The sequence below is a fragment of the Budorcas taxicolor genome, chromosome 6 (genome assembly GCF_023091745.1).
Source record: "Budorcas taxicolor isolate Tak-1 chromosome 6, Takin1.1, whole genome shotgun sequence".
Taxonomy (NCBI): domain Eukaryota; kingdom Metazoa; phylum Chordata; class Mammalia; order Artiodactyla; family Bovidae; genus Budorcas; species Budorcas taxicolor.
In genome coordinates, this window is record NC_068915.1 from 57,669,453 (window position 1) to 57,688,025 (window position 18,573).

Here is an 18,573-nt window from a genome sequence, read left to right on the forward strand (position 1 = left end):
AGGGCAGTGAAGAGCGGGCTGGCAGTGCCACCTGCTGAGAGCCCCGCAGGCCCGGAGCGCGACTGGCAGTGCCACCTGCTATAAATAGGCTGCTAAGCACAGGGTTGGACCGCACATCCCTCCTCGAGGGCCTTAATAGGCGCGGGGTTCCGCGTCCCCGGAGCCCAGGGTATTCGTCTGGCCAAGACCCTGCTCCGGGGCTGGGTGCGGCGGCGCCCCGACACCCTCTCGGGGCTGAGGCTGGCTGCCCGGGAGCAGGTTGAGGATGGACCGCCCGGGAAGGGAGAGACAGGGAGGGGAGGGAGTCCGCGGTGGACTGCACTGCAGCAGCTGTTGCCCGCGAGTGACTCGCCCGTCTCGGCCATGCCGCTCGAGCAGAGTCACACGGCGCTGTGGGGCGGGAGGGCGCATCGCGTCCCCCTCTTAGGTCCCTGGGGACCGAGTTGGGAGATCCCGGGTTCAGCCCTCCCCTCGCCTCCCCCGCGCTCGCCCTGCCGGGGAGGAGGAAACGCGAGTCGCGCGCAGACACCTCCGCCGCCGCCGCCGCTGCTGCCGCCGGCGTTCCTGCGCCTCGGCGCCTGTTGCTGCCGCCGCCGCCGCGGGACCCGCCGCGTCCTCCGCCGACTGGAGAAGAGGCGGGAGCCTTGCCAGTCCCCGCGGCTGGAAGAGAGCAGCCTGCCAACCACGATGCGCGCCCCGCCTGCCCAGGCCGTCCCCGGGCTACCCCCGAACACCTGCGCGCCCCGGCCGGGTTCCGGGCTCTGAGCGCGCCGCGGCACAGGTAGGCGCTTCCCGGGGCCTCGCCCACGCCACCCCGCCGCCTCCTCCCGGGGCATCCCGGCAGTCCCCTACCCCTTGCAGGCCCCTGCGCTCCGGGCTGGCGGAAAAGCTGGGATCGGGCACTCCAGGGGCGTTCTTGCTGTCCTTGTCGCGCAGAGGGTGTCTCGGGAGAGGAAGTTTATTGCCACCTCGTTGTCCCCGAGTTGGACGAAAGCGAAACCTTCAAGTTCAGAGCGACCCGGGAGCTCCCGCAGGCACCCTCGCTTTGCCCCTCCCTCCCCTCCTGCTCGCTGTCTTCGCATCTCCGTCCTCGCCCCTCCCGCCAAATATCTCTAGGGCTAGTGTGTTTGTAAGTCGACCAAACAGGGGGAGGGCGGTCAGAGTGACCCCAGGCCACCCTTTAAAAGTTCAGGGTACTTCGCAGTAGCAACTTGGCAGCTCCACCAGCGCGCGCAACATTTCTTTCTATGGGCACATCCTGTACCAGTCATTTTGAAACCCTGCTTAATTGTTTCTAGCAGCTTCCTGATCTGTCTGTAATTATGAGACCCCTCTAACTTCGCCACGAGTTGTTGTTGTGGGTGTAAGGTGTGTGTGTGTGTTTAAAAGAGATATCATTTTCTTTGAAGTCCACCTAGAGGCGGCTTTACGTGTGGCTATTTCAGTTAAAATAGATTATTCTCTGGAAATTACTTAAAAAGGAAAAGAAATCGAAAGTGATGATTGTTCCTCCCACCAAACAGTTTGATTCTGAGTGCCCTGCATGAATTAATGGGTATTCATTCACTTCGTATATCGCTCATTCTTCCTTTTAGATAATTGGGTGATTTTACTTACTGATAGTATATAATCAGACTTTGAAAGAGCATTTTTAAATTACCTATTAAAATTTTTTTTTATTGGCGTATAATTGCTTTACAATGTTGTGTTAGTTTCTGCTTTACAGCAAAGTTAATAAAAGTGACCTGGCTTAAAGAGGTCACATCTAGGAAACTTAGCTATCTCTAGAAGTCCAAACGAAACCTTTTGCTCTGTGCTTAAACTGAACTGCAGAGTTCTTGATTAAAAAAAAAAAAAAAATCCCTTCTTTGGGACAACTGCAGTTCCTTCTCCTCCAAAGACTGGGGATGAGATTGGTAGGAGATTGAAGACTGGGGATGAGATTGGTAGGAGATTGAAGACTGGGGATGAGCTTGGTAGGAGTAGAAGCATGGCCACCTCTGGATTTTGTTGTGCTTTGGGAACCTGCTGTGGGTGGGAGGGGTCGGCCTGAGGAGTGAACAGGAGAGTGGTTTTAAGGGGCTGGGAATCCACCTTGCATGACAACTCTTTCTGTTTCTGAACACGTGGTGTTCTATTACCATCTTGGTTAGGGATCCCGGAAGCGGCTGGGTTCCGAACAATTTTGTAGAGCTAAAGTGGCTTCTCTTGCTTGGGGAGGAGGTGTGTCTCCTGTTTAGCTCCAACTTGATGGACATGAGTTTGTGCAAGCTCTGGGAGTTGATGATGGACAGAGAAGCCTGGCATGCTGCAATCCATGGGGTCATAAAGAGCTGGACATGATTGAGCAACTGAACGGAACAGCTCTTTCCTGGGAACCTTGAAGACTGTCTTAAGAAATAAGGACATTGAATGAGAAAGTTTGCATAAAATAGGATTGACTGCTTTTGCAAACAGATACTTTATAATTGTTTCAAGTGGAAAGGTGTGGCAGTCTGGAATCTGCCTGCTTTTTTTTTCATCCTAACAAGGTATAGGGAAAAAAGGCCATAAAAAGTGCTTGCTCTCCAAATTCCTCTATCGTATCCTGTTGATAAAGCCTGAGCTAGTGGATAGTGAGTGCAGCTGTGAATTAAAGGGCACTGTGTGAAATGTTTAGGGGAGATTGTCTGAAGTGAAGACAGTGTAGTATCCTGAGACCACAGTATCAATTGAGTGCAAAGAAATATAAAAGGGACTAAGTGTGGCTCAAAGCAGTGCCGGAAATCATCAAACAATCATTAAAATAAATGCCTTTCTGTGGACTTGTCCAGCCACTGGCAGACCAGTAAAACAGGGGAAAAATTCACTGGTGTAGTTATAAATGATTAGCATATTAGCATCAAAATAAAGTTTTGCAAATGGAACTCTCTGCTTAGTCTGCCTTTATCTTTCCCCCTGAGAGCTCTGGAGATTTCTCCTCTGTCTATGGTCATATTTCTGGTTTGGTGCAGCCATGTCCGGAGAAGGCAATGGCACCCCACTCCAGTACTCTTGCCTGGAAAATCCCATGGATGGAGGAGCCTGGTAGGCTGCAGGCCATGGGGTCGCTAAGAGTCGGGCACGACTGAGAGACTTCACTTTCACTTTTCACTGTCATGCATTAGAGAAGGAAATGGCAACCCATTTCAGTGTTCCTGCCTGGAGAATCCCAGAGATGGGGGAGCCTGGTGGGCTGCCATCTATGGGGTCGCACAGAGTCGGACATGACTGAAGTGACTTAGCTTAGCAAGGCAGCCATGTCAGTGTTGACGTTTTGTCCCATATGACTTTGTCATGGTACCAGATGTTTGAGGAAGAAAGGGGCAACTCTGAAGAAATTATTTGGCTTGCCCCACTTCCCTTATCCAGCCGTTGGCAATCTCTGTATCCTACTTCCCAGGACACAGGAAGTGTCACCTGAAGACACCCTAGAAGGTGACCTTCACCAGAAGGGCCACAGTAGCAACCAGGTGTACCCCTGTGCACAGCCAGGTGCTGGTGGGTGGCTCCTTTCAGTCCCAGATCTTGTGGGAGCTTCTAGGATGTACCACTGGCAGGCAGTGTGCCATGTACCTGTTCCCCAGCATCTTCATTCACGATGGTGCCTAGAGTGGGGATGCTGCTTTCAGATTCCATCTTTGAATATGATTTTAATTTTATCTCACCAAATGGCAACTCTTCAGGCCCTTTTACTGTCCTCACAGCATTTGTGTGAGGGTCCCCAGTCCCCACTCTTCAGATTCTCCAGGTGATCTAGCATGTGTATCAGCCCACTTGGGGGCTTACATAGGTGTGCTCATGGGTGGGTACCCTGGCATAGTTTCCTTTGACCTTTTTCTTGTCTGCTGTGCTGCTCTTCTCAAATTTAATAGCCTCATTCATCCCCACACTTGATTTATCTTCCTTCCAGGCCCTCTTCTTTCCTTGGCCATTAAAACTTGGAGAAGTAAAATCTGCTCATTAAAATGGCTGCAAGTCCACTCAGAAACCAGGGAGTGTTAGGTTTGTATCCCTTTGGTGATGGCAAAGAATTTAGGTTTTTAGCACAGATTATGAACACCTTTGCTGACTTTTATTTTCATTGCTTGCTTTCCACATTTGCATAAAAATATTTTTAAAACAGATTCTTCACAAAATATATGACGTTTTCCATTTTCAGGGTTTTTGACATTTTCAGGCCAAGATTTCTGTTCGATGGATTCTTAGATTTAAGATCAGTGTGTTCCTGTTCAGGTTTCAGATGTTTAGAAAATGATTGGTCATATTGGGGCCATGTGAAATGTTCTTGACACTTAGGTTTCAGTGAAGCTGTGCAGAATGTAGGAAATATGTTTTAGTACCAGCAAAGATGCATTTAATTTTGAGTGTGCCTGTTTCCTTTGAGACAAGAAGCAGCTATTTTTTGTTCTTAAAAAGAAGATGTACCCATTTAACAACACATTGTATATATATATACACACACACACGCACACATAATCTGTGAATCTAAACTTCCAGAGGGGGAACCTTATGGGTTAGTTGTCAAACTGAATGAATCTGTACATGTAAAGTGCTTAGAACAATGCTTGGTAGTAAGCACACAATGTGTATTGCTTATTCTATGATTATATTGGCTTGTTTTACAGTTTGAGCATATCATCTTGACACTAGATTTAGGTTGCAATACATGCATGCGCAGTCATTCAGTCATGTTTGGCTCTTTGCACCCCCATGGACTGTAGCCCTCCAGGTTCCTCTGTCGGTGGGAGTCTCCCGGCACGAATCCTGGGGTGGGTTGCCGTTTCCTTCTCCAGGAGCTCCTCCCAACCCAGAGACTGAACCCGAGCCTCCTGTGGCTCCTGCATTGACAGGCAGACTCTCTACCACTGAGCCACCTGGAAAGTCCTTGGATTTAGGTTACTGATGTAAAATTTAGGTAGAAAAATAACCCTGCTCGTCTACTAGAATGATAGTTTAGTGTTACTTGCATCTGGAGATACTGTCAGATTGCAAAGAACAGAAATGTGGGCACATGGGAGGTCTGGATTCAAATCCTGCCTTCCTTATTTACTAGCTAGAGGGCACATATAAAATGGGGGTGATGAAAAGACTCTTGTGAGAGCTGTAAGAACACAGAAGAGCATATGTGTGATATCCAATACTAGTTAATAGGTAATACTGACTCTGGAGTGGAAAGACCTGGGTCTGAATCCTGCTTCTGCCACTTGCTGCTAGTATGACCTTGGGCAAGTGACCTCACTTCTCTGTGCCAGCAACTTCCTTAACGTCTCTCATCATTAAACTGGAGCCGATAATAATTATTATAGTCCATAGTAGTTCTTATTCAGATATGGTAATAATGGTCTTCATTGGTCAGGGCTATTGTGAGTGCAAAACCTGTTAACAGACTCACAGGTAAGTGTAATTCTGTGTTAACAGTTGACTCTGTTACTTTTAGGAGAATAACTGACAGTAGCCATGCAGGAGGGAAGGTTAGACATAACCCTTAGAGGCCAACTAGGACGATCCCACCCCACCCTTCTATCCTGGGCAATACCCTGGAAGAGAATACAGGAAGTGACAGTGATATTCTAAAGGACTAGGCTTGAATTGGCTCTGATTTATATAGGAAGGAAGTCATTCAAAACAGCATTGTTTTATGTGTCAAGTCAGAGAGTCAAAGCCAGGTGCTGGAGCGTCCACGATGAAGTAAAGGTTAGAACCACTAGCTCCAGGAGCCATTCAGTGAAATAGCCGTGCTGGTGAAATAGCCGTGCTGGTGAAATAGCCAACTGCTTCAAAGACTTTGGGGACCCTCGAGCAGTTCCTGAGTGAGTAACACACTTCTCTGATTGGGTGGGATTCTGTGCAGGAAATGGACAAACAGCCGAGCCAAGCCAGTGATCTCACTGCATGCGATTATAGTATTCAAGTGGCAGAATAATCCTGTTCAGCTGCAAGCTACTCCATCTAGAGTAAAGAACAGAAGGAAAAAAAATGTCATTGATTCTCAAGGGGAAATGAGTGTCCTTGGGGGTTTCCTATCTCTCCGGCAGGTCCCTGACAGCTAATCAGTATTGACTGGTTTCTAACCTGGCCTGGAGCTAGAAGCTTCCAATAGCCCTCCCTTCATCTATCTATCTCACTCTCCTCCCCTCCCACCAGCGTCTGAGAAGGTAGGGGCTGCAGTGGAGGCTGGTTACTGGAAAGTCCCCATCCTACTCCCTGTGGTTTACTGGGAGGGAGGGAGTGGATGGGTGCTGGGAAGGGAGGGGGCTGCCAATGGCAGCCAGCTAACTCCCACCATCCCCTTTCTCGCTTCCTGATCAATAAACCCCAGGCTGTCTTCATGCACTTCTTCCACATTTATATTCCTTTAGGGAAGATCGGAGCAGCTTTCTATCCCCACACAGTCTCGGGGACATTTGGTATTTTACATTATGAAAATGAGATTCACCAGATTTTAGAGACAGAAGAAAACTTGGGGATGGTCTTGTTCCATCCTTTTGTAAGAGTAAACTTGAGATTTGGAAAAGAAATTTGTTTTCTCAGCCTCACACTTGAAAGTGTTTTTGTAAGAAAACAGGTTCTTTGCCATGCTTGGAAGGGAGTCAGGGACTTGTATTGTCCTAATTCTGTCACCAAACTTGGACAAACCATTTAGCTTCTTCAGTTTCCTCATTTCCTGCATGTAAGAAAGAAATTTGAGTGGCTTTAAAAGACCTTTCTAGCTTTAAAATTTTGTGATTTTAGATACATGCTTCCAGGGGTATTTATCATGGCAGGACTCAATAACAAGGTTATTGAAACTATTCTGATCAAAGAATGTCTTTGTGTTTTGGGTCCCACCATGGTTAATGGGTTGTGGTGGGCAGGAGTTGTTGTAAAACACAGAAGATCTCGGGGAGGGGTAGGACTTCTGCACAGATGACTGCTATCGAGAACATGACTAACAGACCAGAGTATCTCTGAGATATGGAGCGCAGGAGACTTCCTGGAATAGATGGTTCTCCCTGGGCCCTCAAGGATGGTCACAGGTTACATGCATATGATGTGGACTGAGATGGCTTAAAAATAATCTGATGGTTTGTTAGGATTGAATGGTTCTTCTGTTTTATGTAACTTTTCATTGAACATTAGTTATTCACCGAATCTAAGTTACCATGAATCTTATGTCAGCAGAATCTGAATTACTTATAAATAATTAGGACTCCGTCTGAAGTAGAACTTATGATTTGATCGTTTATTGACAGTGTTAAGGTGTTAAGGTCCAGTCTGTTTTTTACAGAGAAACTAAGATGTGCCCCACCTGGTTGAAAAGTGAAAATCTGAGGCATCCAGATAGTTTTGACAGTGAAATTGCAGGACCAATTTGATGACTATTTACCAAATGATTGAAACGACTAAATTCTGTCATTTTTTTGCCTTATGCTTGTATTCCCTTAAAAGAAAACTGAAAGCAATTCTGCTACACCGGTCGCCACCATATTAATAACTGCCTCATCTACTCTCATTGATAGATCTTGGGTCTATGCTTTGTAATAATTCTAGTCACTTCTTTAAACATGTCTCGGGATTAGCAGCTGTCAACAGTTAGAACTTGAAGAGATTCAGTTACAGGAGTGGAAGCTGAGCCAGACATTTAATGCCACTTTCACCTGTAGGTGAGAGAAATAAAAAAAGGAGAGACCTTTATTAATGGGGTTATATGAGCTTTTAGTCTGTTTTCATCATCAAGAGAAGCTTTACTTTAAAAGAAAAGAGATAGGGAATACACTATTATGAAATATATTAGCACTCTAAATAAAATATGGGCTTATTTCTAAACTTTGAAACATCTAAAATTTAAAAATTAGCTTTTAACCATGTTCAAATTAATTATAAAAATTCATTCTTTGGATATATGCATATATGTCACAAAGTAAACATAGAGTAAAGAGAACAGACTTCAGTTGTAGTTCAGAAATGGTTTAGAATTTGAATACTGATTTCAGAAACCCCAAACCTTATGAGCTTAAGATGCTTACAGACTTGTTTAGGGACATCTATTCAAACTTTTAAAGTAAATATGATGTTTAGGTACAAAGTGCAGCAGGGCATCGTGATGGCTGCCTTGAATCACCATGGATGAAAGAGGCGACAGTTGCTTGAACTAGGACTTGTCTATGAGTTGGGATTAGGTTAGAGGACAAGAGTGGGGTCATTGGAAGAGTCTCCTTGGGTTGTCAATGATCCTATTTTTTCATTTCATTGAGAGAGTCTCCTTGGGTTGTCCATGATGCTATTTTTTCATTTCATTGAGAGAGTCTCCTTGGGTTGTCCATGATGCTATTTTGTGAGCAGAGGTACCAACTGCTTTGTTCTAGACCACCCTTTCGATTTTTTTCAATAGCAAACAGCCAAAGAAGATAGAAATAGTGTCCCTCTCTGGAAGATACTCTAGAATTTAAGGACAGACATGCTTACTCCTTATTATAAAATATTCAGGCTTCCAAATCTCAGGTGCCTCTCCTGTAACCCACTGTGGATACAGATGTCACCTGGCCTGTGGGAACTGAAGGTCAGGGAACCAGCCACAGTGCTGCCTCTGTGGCTACTGCTATTGCTCTGAGTAATAAATTGTCCTTTGACGTGGGAGTCTCATGTCCTCTATCAGGAGGCTAACTTGTGGCAGGCTGACTTGTAAGTTTGCAAGCAGGGTAAACTCTCAGGCTCTCTACAGTTGGTGACAGGTATTATGTTCCTGACAGAGAGAACAGTATGCACTGTGGCACAGAGGCATGAGAAATCCCATCGCATGTGGGGAACCGTGTCTAGTTACTTATCTTCAGAGCCAAAAGCTGCATGTGCCTATGCGTGCGTGCTCAGTCTCTCAGTTATGTCTGACTCTTTGCAACCCCATGGACTGTAGCCCACCAGGCTCCTCTGTCCATGGAATTTTCCAGGCAAGAATACTGTAACTAGTTGCCAGTTTCTACTCCAGGGGATCTTCCCAGCCCAGGGATTGAACCTGCATCTCTTGCGTCTCTTGCATTGGCAGGTGGATTCTTTACCCCTGCACCACCTGGAAAGCTCCCAAAGCTGCATTTTAGAGGAGTATACGTGGTTAGAGATATGGAAAGGACCAGATTCTGAAGAGATCCTATATGCCTTGTCAAAGAGTAGATTTTATGGGGGCTGTGATTAAGGATTTAGCAGAGGAGTGATAAGATCAATTTTATGTGTTGGCTGAGTTACTCTAAGAAATACATGAAGGCAGTATTGAGTGTGGGGGCACCTTTTCTCCAGTTGAGAAAAAAAGTAAGATTTATTTAGGTGTTGTCAGTTAAGAAGCAGTAATAGAGTAAAGAAGGGATTTGAATGACTGTCTTAGTCATTCAGGCTGCTGTCACCGAATATCACAGACTGGGTAATCTATAAACAATGGAAACTTATTTCTTACAGTTCTGGAGGACGGGAAGCCCAAGATCAAGGTGCTGGCAGATTCAGAATCTGGTGATGGCTGGCTTCCTGGTTCATAGACTGCTCTCTTTTCCCTGTGTCCTCGCATGGTAGAAGTGGAAAGAGAGTTCTCTAGGTCTCTTATAAGGGCACTCAGTTCAGTTCAGTTGCTCAGTCATGTCTGACTCTTTGTGACCCCATGAACCGCAGCACGCCAGGCCTCCCTGTCCATCACCAACTCCCAGAGTTCACTCAAACTCACATCCATTGAGTCGGTGATGCCATCCAGCATCTCATCCTCTGTCGTCCCTCTTCCTCCTGCCCCCAATCCCTCCCAGCATCAGAGTCTTTTCCAATGAGTCAACTCTTCCCATGAGGTGGCCAGAGTACTGGAGTTTCAGCTTTAGCATCATTCCTTCCAAGGAACACCCAGGGCTGATCTCCTTCAGAATGGACTGGTTGGATCTCCTTGCAGTCCAAGGGACTTTCAAGAGTCTTCTCCAATACCACACTTCAAAAGCATCAATTCTTTGGTGCTCAGCTTTCTTCACAGTCCAACTCTTGCATCCATACATGACCACTGGGGAAACCATAGCCTTGACTAGACGGACCTTTGTTGGCAAAGTAATGTCTCTGCTTTTGAATATGCTATCTAGGTTGGTCATAACTTTTCTTCCAAAGGACTAAGCTAGGATATATCAAATGTGGTTGTTGAAAGTCACCCATAGAGAAGGGAAAATTACCTCTTGAGTGAGTTTGAGTCTCATACAAAAAAACACCCTCTATTCATGAGAAGAGACATGGGGTGTGTATAGTACATGAATGAAACAAAATATTTGTGATGGTGTTTAGAATGTAATAGTCACCAAGTATGTGTTAATGGAATTTGAATTCGTGATTTGGAACCTCTGGGCTACATCGGGGAGAGCCTTTAAAAATTAAGGGGTATCATAAGTGATAAGGTCACTTATTGAAAACTGGTCTGGTTCAATAGACTGTTATGATAGACAGCTGACTTTTTTCTTGCAAGATTACTTGGGGGAGCCACCAGTACTGAATTTAGTCATCTTAAAAAAATGTCTTGTAATGTACGTTAAATAATACAGCAGGGTTTAAAGCCGTCCAAGAAGCACTATATTACTTTCTATGGAGCTGGTCTCTGTTGACTCTGAGGCTTGAGTTTAACAGGAGTCTCCCATTGGGAGCTTTGTAACCCGTAGTGAGTGTGACAGTTACAGCATTTTTAGGTTTTATATGTAATACAATTTAAAGAAAGCTCTTTCTAGGCAGAGCAGCTTATTTGAGCTAATATCCATTTCTTTGTCTATTTGGGTTTCAGACTCTCAAGCGCTGAAATAATCTCTTTGAAAGTAGCTATTGCCATGACTTCATTAAATTCTAATGCCTCTGTTTTTCTCCCACAGGATTCAGAAGCATGTGAAATAGATTGCTTGGTCTGAAATAGAAAAACAGTGGCAACGTTTTGCTGAGTTTCCAGACCTTTCCCAACATGGAACCAATAACCTTCACAGCAAGGAAACACCCATTCCCTAACGAGGTCTCGGTGGACTTCGGCCTCCAGCTGGTGGGCTCCTTGCCTGTACATTCTCTGACTACCATGCCCATGCTGCCGTGGGTGGTGGCAGAGGTGCGAAGGCTCAGTGGGCAGTCTTCCAAAAAGGAGCCTGGCACCAAGCCAGTCCGCCTTTGTGTTTCGCCCTCTGGATTGAGATGTGAGCCTGAGCCAGGAAAAAGTCAACAATGGGATCCATTGATCTGTTCCAGCATCTTCGAGTGTAAGCCTCAACGAGTTCACAAACTGATTCACAATAGTCACGACCCAAGTTATTTTGCTTGTCTGATTAAAAATGATGCAGCCAATCAGCAGAGTATCTGCTATGTGTTCAAAGCCGATGATCAAACAAAAGTAAGTGGAGGTGGGGATTTAAAAAATGGGTGTGGCTGGAAGGTCTTTGTTGTATGGGGTTAGAGCATTTACGTGTACTAGAATTAATAAGGAACTAATGCTGCAGTTATACAAGATTATTTCACTGGATTTTGGTTTATGGGGATGGTTTCTTTATAATCTTTAAGATTATTTGATAATAGATATTTTACTAAAATGAGAAGTTTATGAGTTCAAAAATTCACAGAGAAATCTTTCGAAACGTATACAGAAGAGCTGAACTACTAGGATTCAGATCATTTAAGATGTGTGTCCTGAAGCAGTGCTTCTCAAGCGGAAATGTGCCCATGAATGACCGGGGGAATGCAAAATATGATCCAGTAGGTCTGGGATGGACCCTGAGACTGCATTTCTAACAAGTTGCCAGATGATGTGAGCACTGCCCCTTTGCAGATTGCATTTTGAGTAGCAAAGTTCTAGATCAGCGAGTTCTACGTTTTTGATGCTGTTAACAAAAATATATTTATTTGTAAGCTGTCTAAGAGTCTTATTAGTCAGTTTCCCAAAGTATCATGTTCACTTAGGCAGAGACCATTCATAAAAAGTAGTGGCTGTGAATCTAAGTTTTGATACCTTCAGTTGTTTTTTGTTTTGGTTTTTTGGGGAGCCACCTTCAAGTCCATCCTCACTGGCTTGTTGTTGTTATAGCTTATGATATGGCTGAGAAGAATATTATAAAAGAAATGATAAAAATATCACCAGCTCTACTATTCTCTTGTTCATTTGTGCTTGTATTGTTGTTAGCATTTGTCTGCAGTTCTCTGCAGGGCTCCTTTGAAGCCACGTGGCTGTTTTGTGAGAGTTAGTTTAGGTATGGTTGAAAATATAATCCTGACAGCCACTTTCTCAATTGTGCCCATGTAAACTGAGATTTGGTCCAGCTTTGGGAAGCAGACAAGCAGGTGAGGGTGTTAACCCTGCCAGTGAGAAATGCCCACGCTCGTCTTGAGTGCCTTGTGTGCCTGTGTGGCGGGCCTGTGTGGCTGTTTCCACACGCACCGCGGCAGACTCTGAGGATGCTAATGCCAATCCTCGTGGTAAACATAGCATTAACATGCATTCACTACCTTGTATAAAATAGATAGCTAGTGGGAAGCTGCTGTATAGCACCGGGAACTCAGCTTGGTACTCCGTGATGACCTAGAGGGGTGGGATGGGCAGGGTGGGAGGGAGGCTGAGGAGGGAGGTGCTGTATACAGGCTTACGGCTGATTCACGTTGTTGTACAGCGGAAACTAACACAACATTGTAAAGCAATTATCCTCCAATTTAAAAAAAATTGTCAGTAACTATAAAGAGAAATGCTAATGGTTTGTCCCTACACCACACTTTTTTTTTTTTTTTCATAACCTCCAGGGTGCACAAACCTCATTTGAAAATTCAAGGTTTTCGCCAGGCAGTTAAACACAACTCAGTCTGTGGCCAGGACGAGTGTCAGGAACTCAGAGTGGAGTTCAACACACCGGAGTGTAAGGAAGGCTTTTTGAAATAATGGCTCACCTGGAGCTTAAAACCACTATTTTACATACAGAATTGGATATCTTCTTATTAAAAAGCAGTTGATGTTATTGTTCATGAATCTCTGGTGGGACAGAGGCCTGGTTCAGAGGTCAGAGGGACTGACTTCCTAGACTCCAGTCCTGTCAACCATCTATAAAGTCAGTGGCCTTAGGCAACACTGAGTCCGTTTCTTTATCTGTAAGATGTGGTAATCATAGTCACTGTCTCAGAGAGCTGCTGGGAGGACTACATGAACCAGAAAGGGACCTGAAACTAGTAAGCATTTATCCCAATAAAAATTTTCATTAAAGAAAGTTTTATCAGAAGCAGATTTTACGCTAATTCCATTTCAAATCTTAAGCAAAAACAAAAAGACCAAGATGAGCATCTTCAGCTCTCAGGATGCAATCCTGGTCAACCTTGAGCAACGTTTTTATAAGCCGGACATTAAAAACAAAACAAAACTGCTTAAGTGAACTTAATGGTGCTCTTATTTGGGCAAATTCCAGAATGAAAATTAGAGGACTGTACAGCCTGTTCTCCACGCCAGCTCTATATAAGGACTGTTTCCTTGGGGGCAGTCTCCGCATGGAATAGCTGTTCAGTACTTTATACTTCTGACTCTTTCCCAAAATCTTTTATAGCCATCTGAGAACAGGCTTCCAGCCAGTCATTCAGCTACCTGACAGGAAGAAGAGATTTATAACTAAATTCTGGAACTGGGGCTTCGAGTCGTGCTGGAAGTAGGGAATTGACCTCTCTCTACGTTCTAAAAAGCCATGGTAGAAATATGAATCCGTCCTTAAGTTATCTTTGGCTTGCTTACAATTTTTACAAACACAAATTGCCAGTACTCAGAGTAATAAATTGCTGTCATTCCGCTTGTTTCATAAAAGAGTAATTTGTAACATAGGCATCTCAATCAGTGATTCTCTTGTTGAAAACTGAATAGTGAAGCAAACTGGCACTGATTCTAGCTGGCACGATGCTGGGTTCTTGGGTCATCCTGGCACCCTGTCTCACCACAGAGCATTATCTGCTGTGGGAGCAACTTAACCTGTGTCATCGTTTCTGCAGACTATTTGTAATGTTTGCTCAGAGAAATAATGCTATTAGCCCTCTTCTAGATAAGGGAAGATCAGTATCCACCTGTGTTTGCCAGAGGAGACTATATGCATTTACTGCCAGAGTCATAAGCACAAAGCCACCATGAGAGGAAATCTTTGAACAGCATATAGATTAACTTACTGATGAAGGTCTGAGAAGAGACATGATAGGGAATAGTTTTATAAGCTTAGCATGAAATTGTGTGTCCCATTGTATGCTTCATAGAATATACTCAAGATGTTCCACAGAGAAAGGCCTCCATGATCAAAATACATTAGGACAGCATCTCAGACTTTTTGATCTGAAGATGCTTTTCATTCTTAAAAATTATTCAGTATCCCAAAGAGCATTAATGTGTGTTATGTCTATTAATACTTACTATATTAGAAATTAAAACAGAGATAGTACAAAGGTATTAATTGAAAAAGTGATAAGTTCCTTATGTGTTAGCCTGAATAGTTTTTTTTGGTAAAAACAATTGTATTTTCCCCAAAATTTTAGTGATAAAACTGACATCGTTTAATTTTGTTTGCTTGGTTTTTTGGTTTTTTTGGAAATCTCTTTCATGTCTGGATTAGTGGTCAATTATTAATTCGCAGCTACTTCTCCACTCATTCTGTTTGTGATATGTTGTTTTGGTTGAGCATATTAAGAAAATTTGGCTTCGCACAGATATGTACTAGGAAAATGGAGAAATATTCTTGAGCCTTTTTAGAAAATTATGGATATTTTTCTTTAATGCTATACATAAACTAGACAAATGTAGTTTCTTAAAGGTTTGTTGCAGTGTGCAATCCGGAACCGTATCAAAGCACTTTTTGCACTTTCTTATGTTAAAATCCATTAGTCTGTCTTGTGCTTTAATGAATATTTTAAGCACAAATGATTCTGTAACATAATGCAATGATTATTCAGAAAATATTGGTTCGCTGAATTATACAGACCATACTCTAAAAACTGTTGTATTAGGGAAACAATATATTTTCTGTCTCACTCTTTAATTGTACATTTGTCCATTAAGTTTCTAAATTTATTGAACCATGAATTACATTTTTCTCATAACATCCGAGAACATCCCTCCAAACACATGTGGACACAGTAGCATAAGGTTCTGAGTTAAAGTTCAGTTTTAAGTTAGAATCCATGGCAGGAAATTTAAAAAATCCACTCTGGAAGACAGACAGCTACATGGGTGACCCTGAGTAGGTCTTTACCTCATCATATGACAAAGAAATCAAGAGTTCCTCCTGGACTCACCCCTAGGAAAAGTGTAAAGTCTAAGAGAATTATCTCAATATTCTTTCCTTCTTCAGTTCTTCAGCTTTGTCTCTTCTAATAAGAACATCAGCTTGGCCACTCGCTTGAGTGTTACTTCAGGTCACTCAGAAGAGTATTTACACTTTAATCCTTTTTTTTTTTTCCTTAAAAAAAATCTACAAAGTAAAAAGCTCTGCTGCCTTTAAAAGAATTTCCAGCACTGAGTTTCAGGCAGTGGAAGTGTTGGGCTGGGGCTTCTGACTGTGTATGTTGCTGTTTTATGTCAATGAATGGAAAGAATGGATTTTGAATGAGGAATGACAAGGATTATTGAGCTGGTAATAAATGGAAGAGAAGTGTAGGCTGGTGTTAGGTGGGGGAATGGACAGTTCATGGGACCCGGGGTAAGGCAGAAATTGGGGTGTGTGGGAATAGTTTTGCTATAAGGACCCACTCTTCTTCAGCTGACTTATACTTGTAACCTGTCCTGGATTTTCAAACACTGTTTCCCACTTTAGTTAGGGCTGATCTGGGCACAACAGTCTGTCCAGTCTGGGCACAACATGGAGGTTTCGTAACTGTGATGGATGTCATGAATGAGCAGAGCTTCCCCTCCCTCACCCTCCCTAAGAGCATTGTGGATTTGCTAGAATCTTGCTAGCTTCATTTCTCCCTTTTCTAAGGAGGAAATGTTATCTCTTGCTGCAAAATAATGAAGTACTAAAACCTTAGAGACGAGGAGGAAAGAAAAGTATGCCAAAGGAGCATGGGGTAAGGGATAGAGGAACTGGGGTGACTCCATGAAAAGGTCTAGAAAGAAGTCTACTTCTAGAAAGACTTTTCTAAGTGCTGCCGAGGAAGGCATGATTGAGAGAATGTTAGTGTCGTTTGAAAGAATGGGTTTCCTTTTCTATGATTTTTGGCAACAAAACTGCATTTCTTAAAAGTGAGCTATATTTGAGGCTGAACTCTGTGGGCTCCCATACTGCTCGTTTTAAGAGTGCTTAACTATTGATGTATTTAACTTAAGAGCAATAAAGGTTTCCTTTTGAAATTTCCGGTATAGGGCCAATGTAGTCTCACATGAGACACTCTAAGCACACCATCTTTCTCAATAACTGATGGACTACTACCCCACCAAGCCTCTCTGGATTCATTATGTTACATATCAATTGAAAAGGTGGTCGAAAGTTATTTTCCTGTGATTAGCAGGTTTAATACTTAAGTCCACTATATAAGCCCAAGTTGCTTTGGCTGAGTTTTATGATTTAATTAACAATTTTAAAAAATTTGGTTTTGATCATAGCTTTGTTCCGGTTGCACTTTTACCCATCATTCATTTGTCTTAATAATTCCCCATCTGCTTGGAATTTTAAGTTATGACTTAAAATGTGCATCATTTATTTCAGGATTTTCATTAGAGGCTGGCTTCGGTGGCATCTCTTGCTTGGCTGTTATATTTGCTGGCTCATTACTTTCTTTCTTCGCTGGAGTGAAGATCGAAATTATAACACTGAGCTGGAGTGTTTTTGTTCCTGAGGGTGATTATTCTGAAGAGCATAGTATTATTTTGCAGCTCTTCTAATCTAGCGCCTTTTTGCATTGAGTGTTCATAATTTTTAGATATCAGACAAGAGTCTTTCTTTGCTACTCAGGGAATGGTTCTGAGAAGGCTTTGTGGCATATGTTTTGGAGGATTTTTTCATGGATGTTAAAATTGCCACGTGGCATCTTTTATCCCATTCTGGTTGTTATGTAAGGTTTCACCTGGGGGCCCACTTGGTGGCTATGACGCAGGGCATGGGTGCACGGAGCAGTGTGTCTGTGTCCACCCATCAACACTCGACTGTCTGTCACCCTAGACAGAAGCCGGTTGCTTGGTACAGGGATTGGCAGGGACTCTTTTTCATCTATAAAAAGAATGTCCTGGACTGCATGAACTCCAAAGTATTTGTTGGAAGGTTTGGGTCCATGACACAGGATTGATTATGCAATTTATTTTTGGCTTCGAGAGATGAGTCTGAGGGTTTCAGAAGCATCCACCTTGTGATCGGTGTCTAGATAATTTCTTTAGACATCTTTATTTTCAATGCATATCACTTTTTATAGCTTTCCATTTTCCCCTGATTGCTTTGCATTGGTAATTATTTTTAAAAATCTGTTCCTAAGAATAGACTTTACAAGTGTCTTGAACCTAAAGTTGACTTGTGTCTTAGAAGGACTTATTTATAGCCTAGACCTCCAGTGTCCAGGACAGTCACTGGTAGTTGTCTGCGGCTGTTGAGCACTTGGAGTGTGGCAGGTCTGAACTGAAATGTGTTGTAAGTGTCAAAACAGTGGATTTCAAAGACTTGGTTGGAAAAGAGGAATGTAAAATATCTCAATAATTTTCTATTTTGGTTGCATTTTGAAATCACAATATTTTCTATATATTGGGTTAAATCAAATATAATAATAAAATTAATTCCATCTTTTACTGTATCTTTATGAATGTGCCTACAAGAAAATTTTAAATTACATATGTAGCTTTCATCTTCTACTAGTCAGCCTTCGATAAGCTACCTAGAAAAGATTTCTGGAAATAAGTTGAACGTTTAATTCAGCTTTTCTGCTTTCCTTTGCTGCCTTCTATTTGTTAGTGATAGAATTTTGCTCAAAGTTACTCTCAAAAAAAATCACATTAAACACTAGGACCTGTTTTTAATTCTAGGTGCATATGACAGTGGTTAAGAACTCTGTGGGCTGCTAGTTTGGAATATGGTGAAAGAGATAAATCTCTTGTTTCTAATTTTTATCTTTTTGAGTGCTTGTCCCCCTTCTGGATGGTGAAGTGTCCACCCCACTAATTGCAGCCTGTGATCCTGAACCACCAACCAGAACAAGCCAACTGGAGACTAAGCCCAGTTCAGAGAAAGTCTCAGAAGAGGCTGGATTAGGAATAGGGCTTAGGGGAGGACTTCAGTGCAGGATGTACCAGAAAACTACATGTGACTTCAGGGCAGGAAAGGAGCTGCTTTCAATTCCAGCAGAACATCAGAAGTCATCCTTTCCTGTCCTCAAGTGATGTATTTGAAATGTTACAGATTTTACATTAATTCTTTCTTTGAAATGCAACTAATGTACATTTATTTGGCTGGGTGCTAGGGTACAAAGTCAAGTAAGCCATGATTGTCCCCTTAAGAAGTAGCATGATGCTTTATGTGCCAAATATAGATTCTGAAGGCTGCACCGCTGGGAGTTAGCAAACATCTGTAAGTTATAAAAGAGCAAATTTGAGAGACCATGAGGAGGCCTAGTGTACTC

General features: G+C 43.1%; 1 protein-coding gene across 5 annotated transcripts in view; it reads left to right on the forward strand.

Moving 5' to 3' along the window:
- The first annotated feature begins 590 nt into the window (after positions 1-590).
- Positions 591-18,573, forward strand: part of TBC1D1 (TBC1 domain family member 1) — a 223,444-nt gene continuing 205,461 nt past the window's right edge. For 3 of the 5 annotated variants that reach the window (XM_052641617.1, XM_052641621.1, XM_052641618.1), the window contains exons 1-2: positions 599-781; positions 10,866-11,368. In XM_052641617.1, the coding sequence (XP_052497577.1) occupies positions 10,952-11,368 (417 nt within the window). In that variant the 5' untranslated portion in view covers positions 599-781; positions 10,866-10,951. Of the gene's footprint in view, positions 782-10,865; positions 11,369-18,573 lie in introns of all 5 variants that reach the window. The other 2 variants (XM_052641620.1, XM_052641622.1) reach the window with 2 other exon arrangements.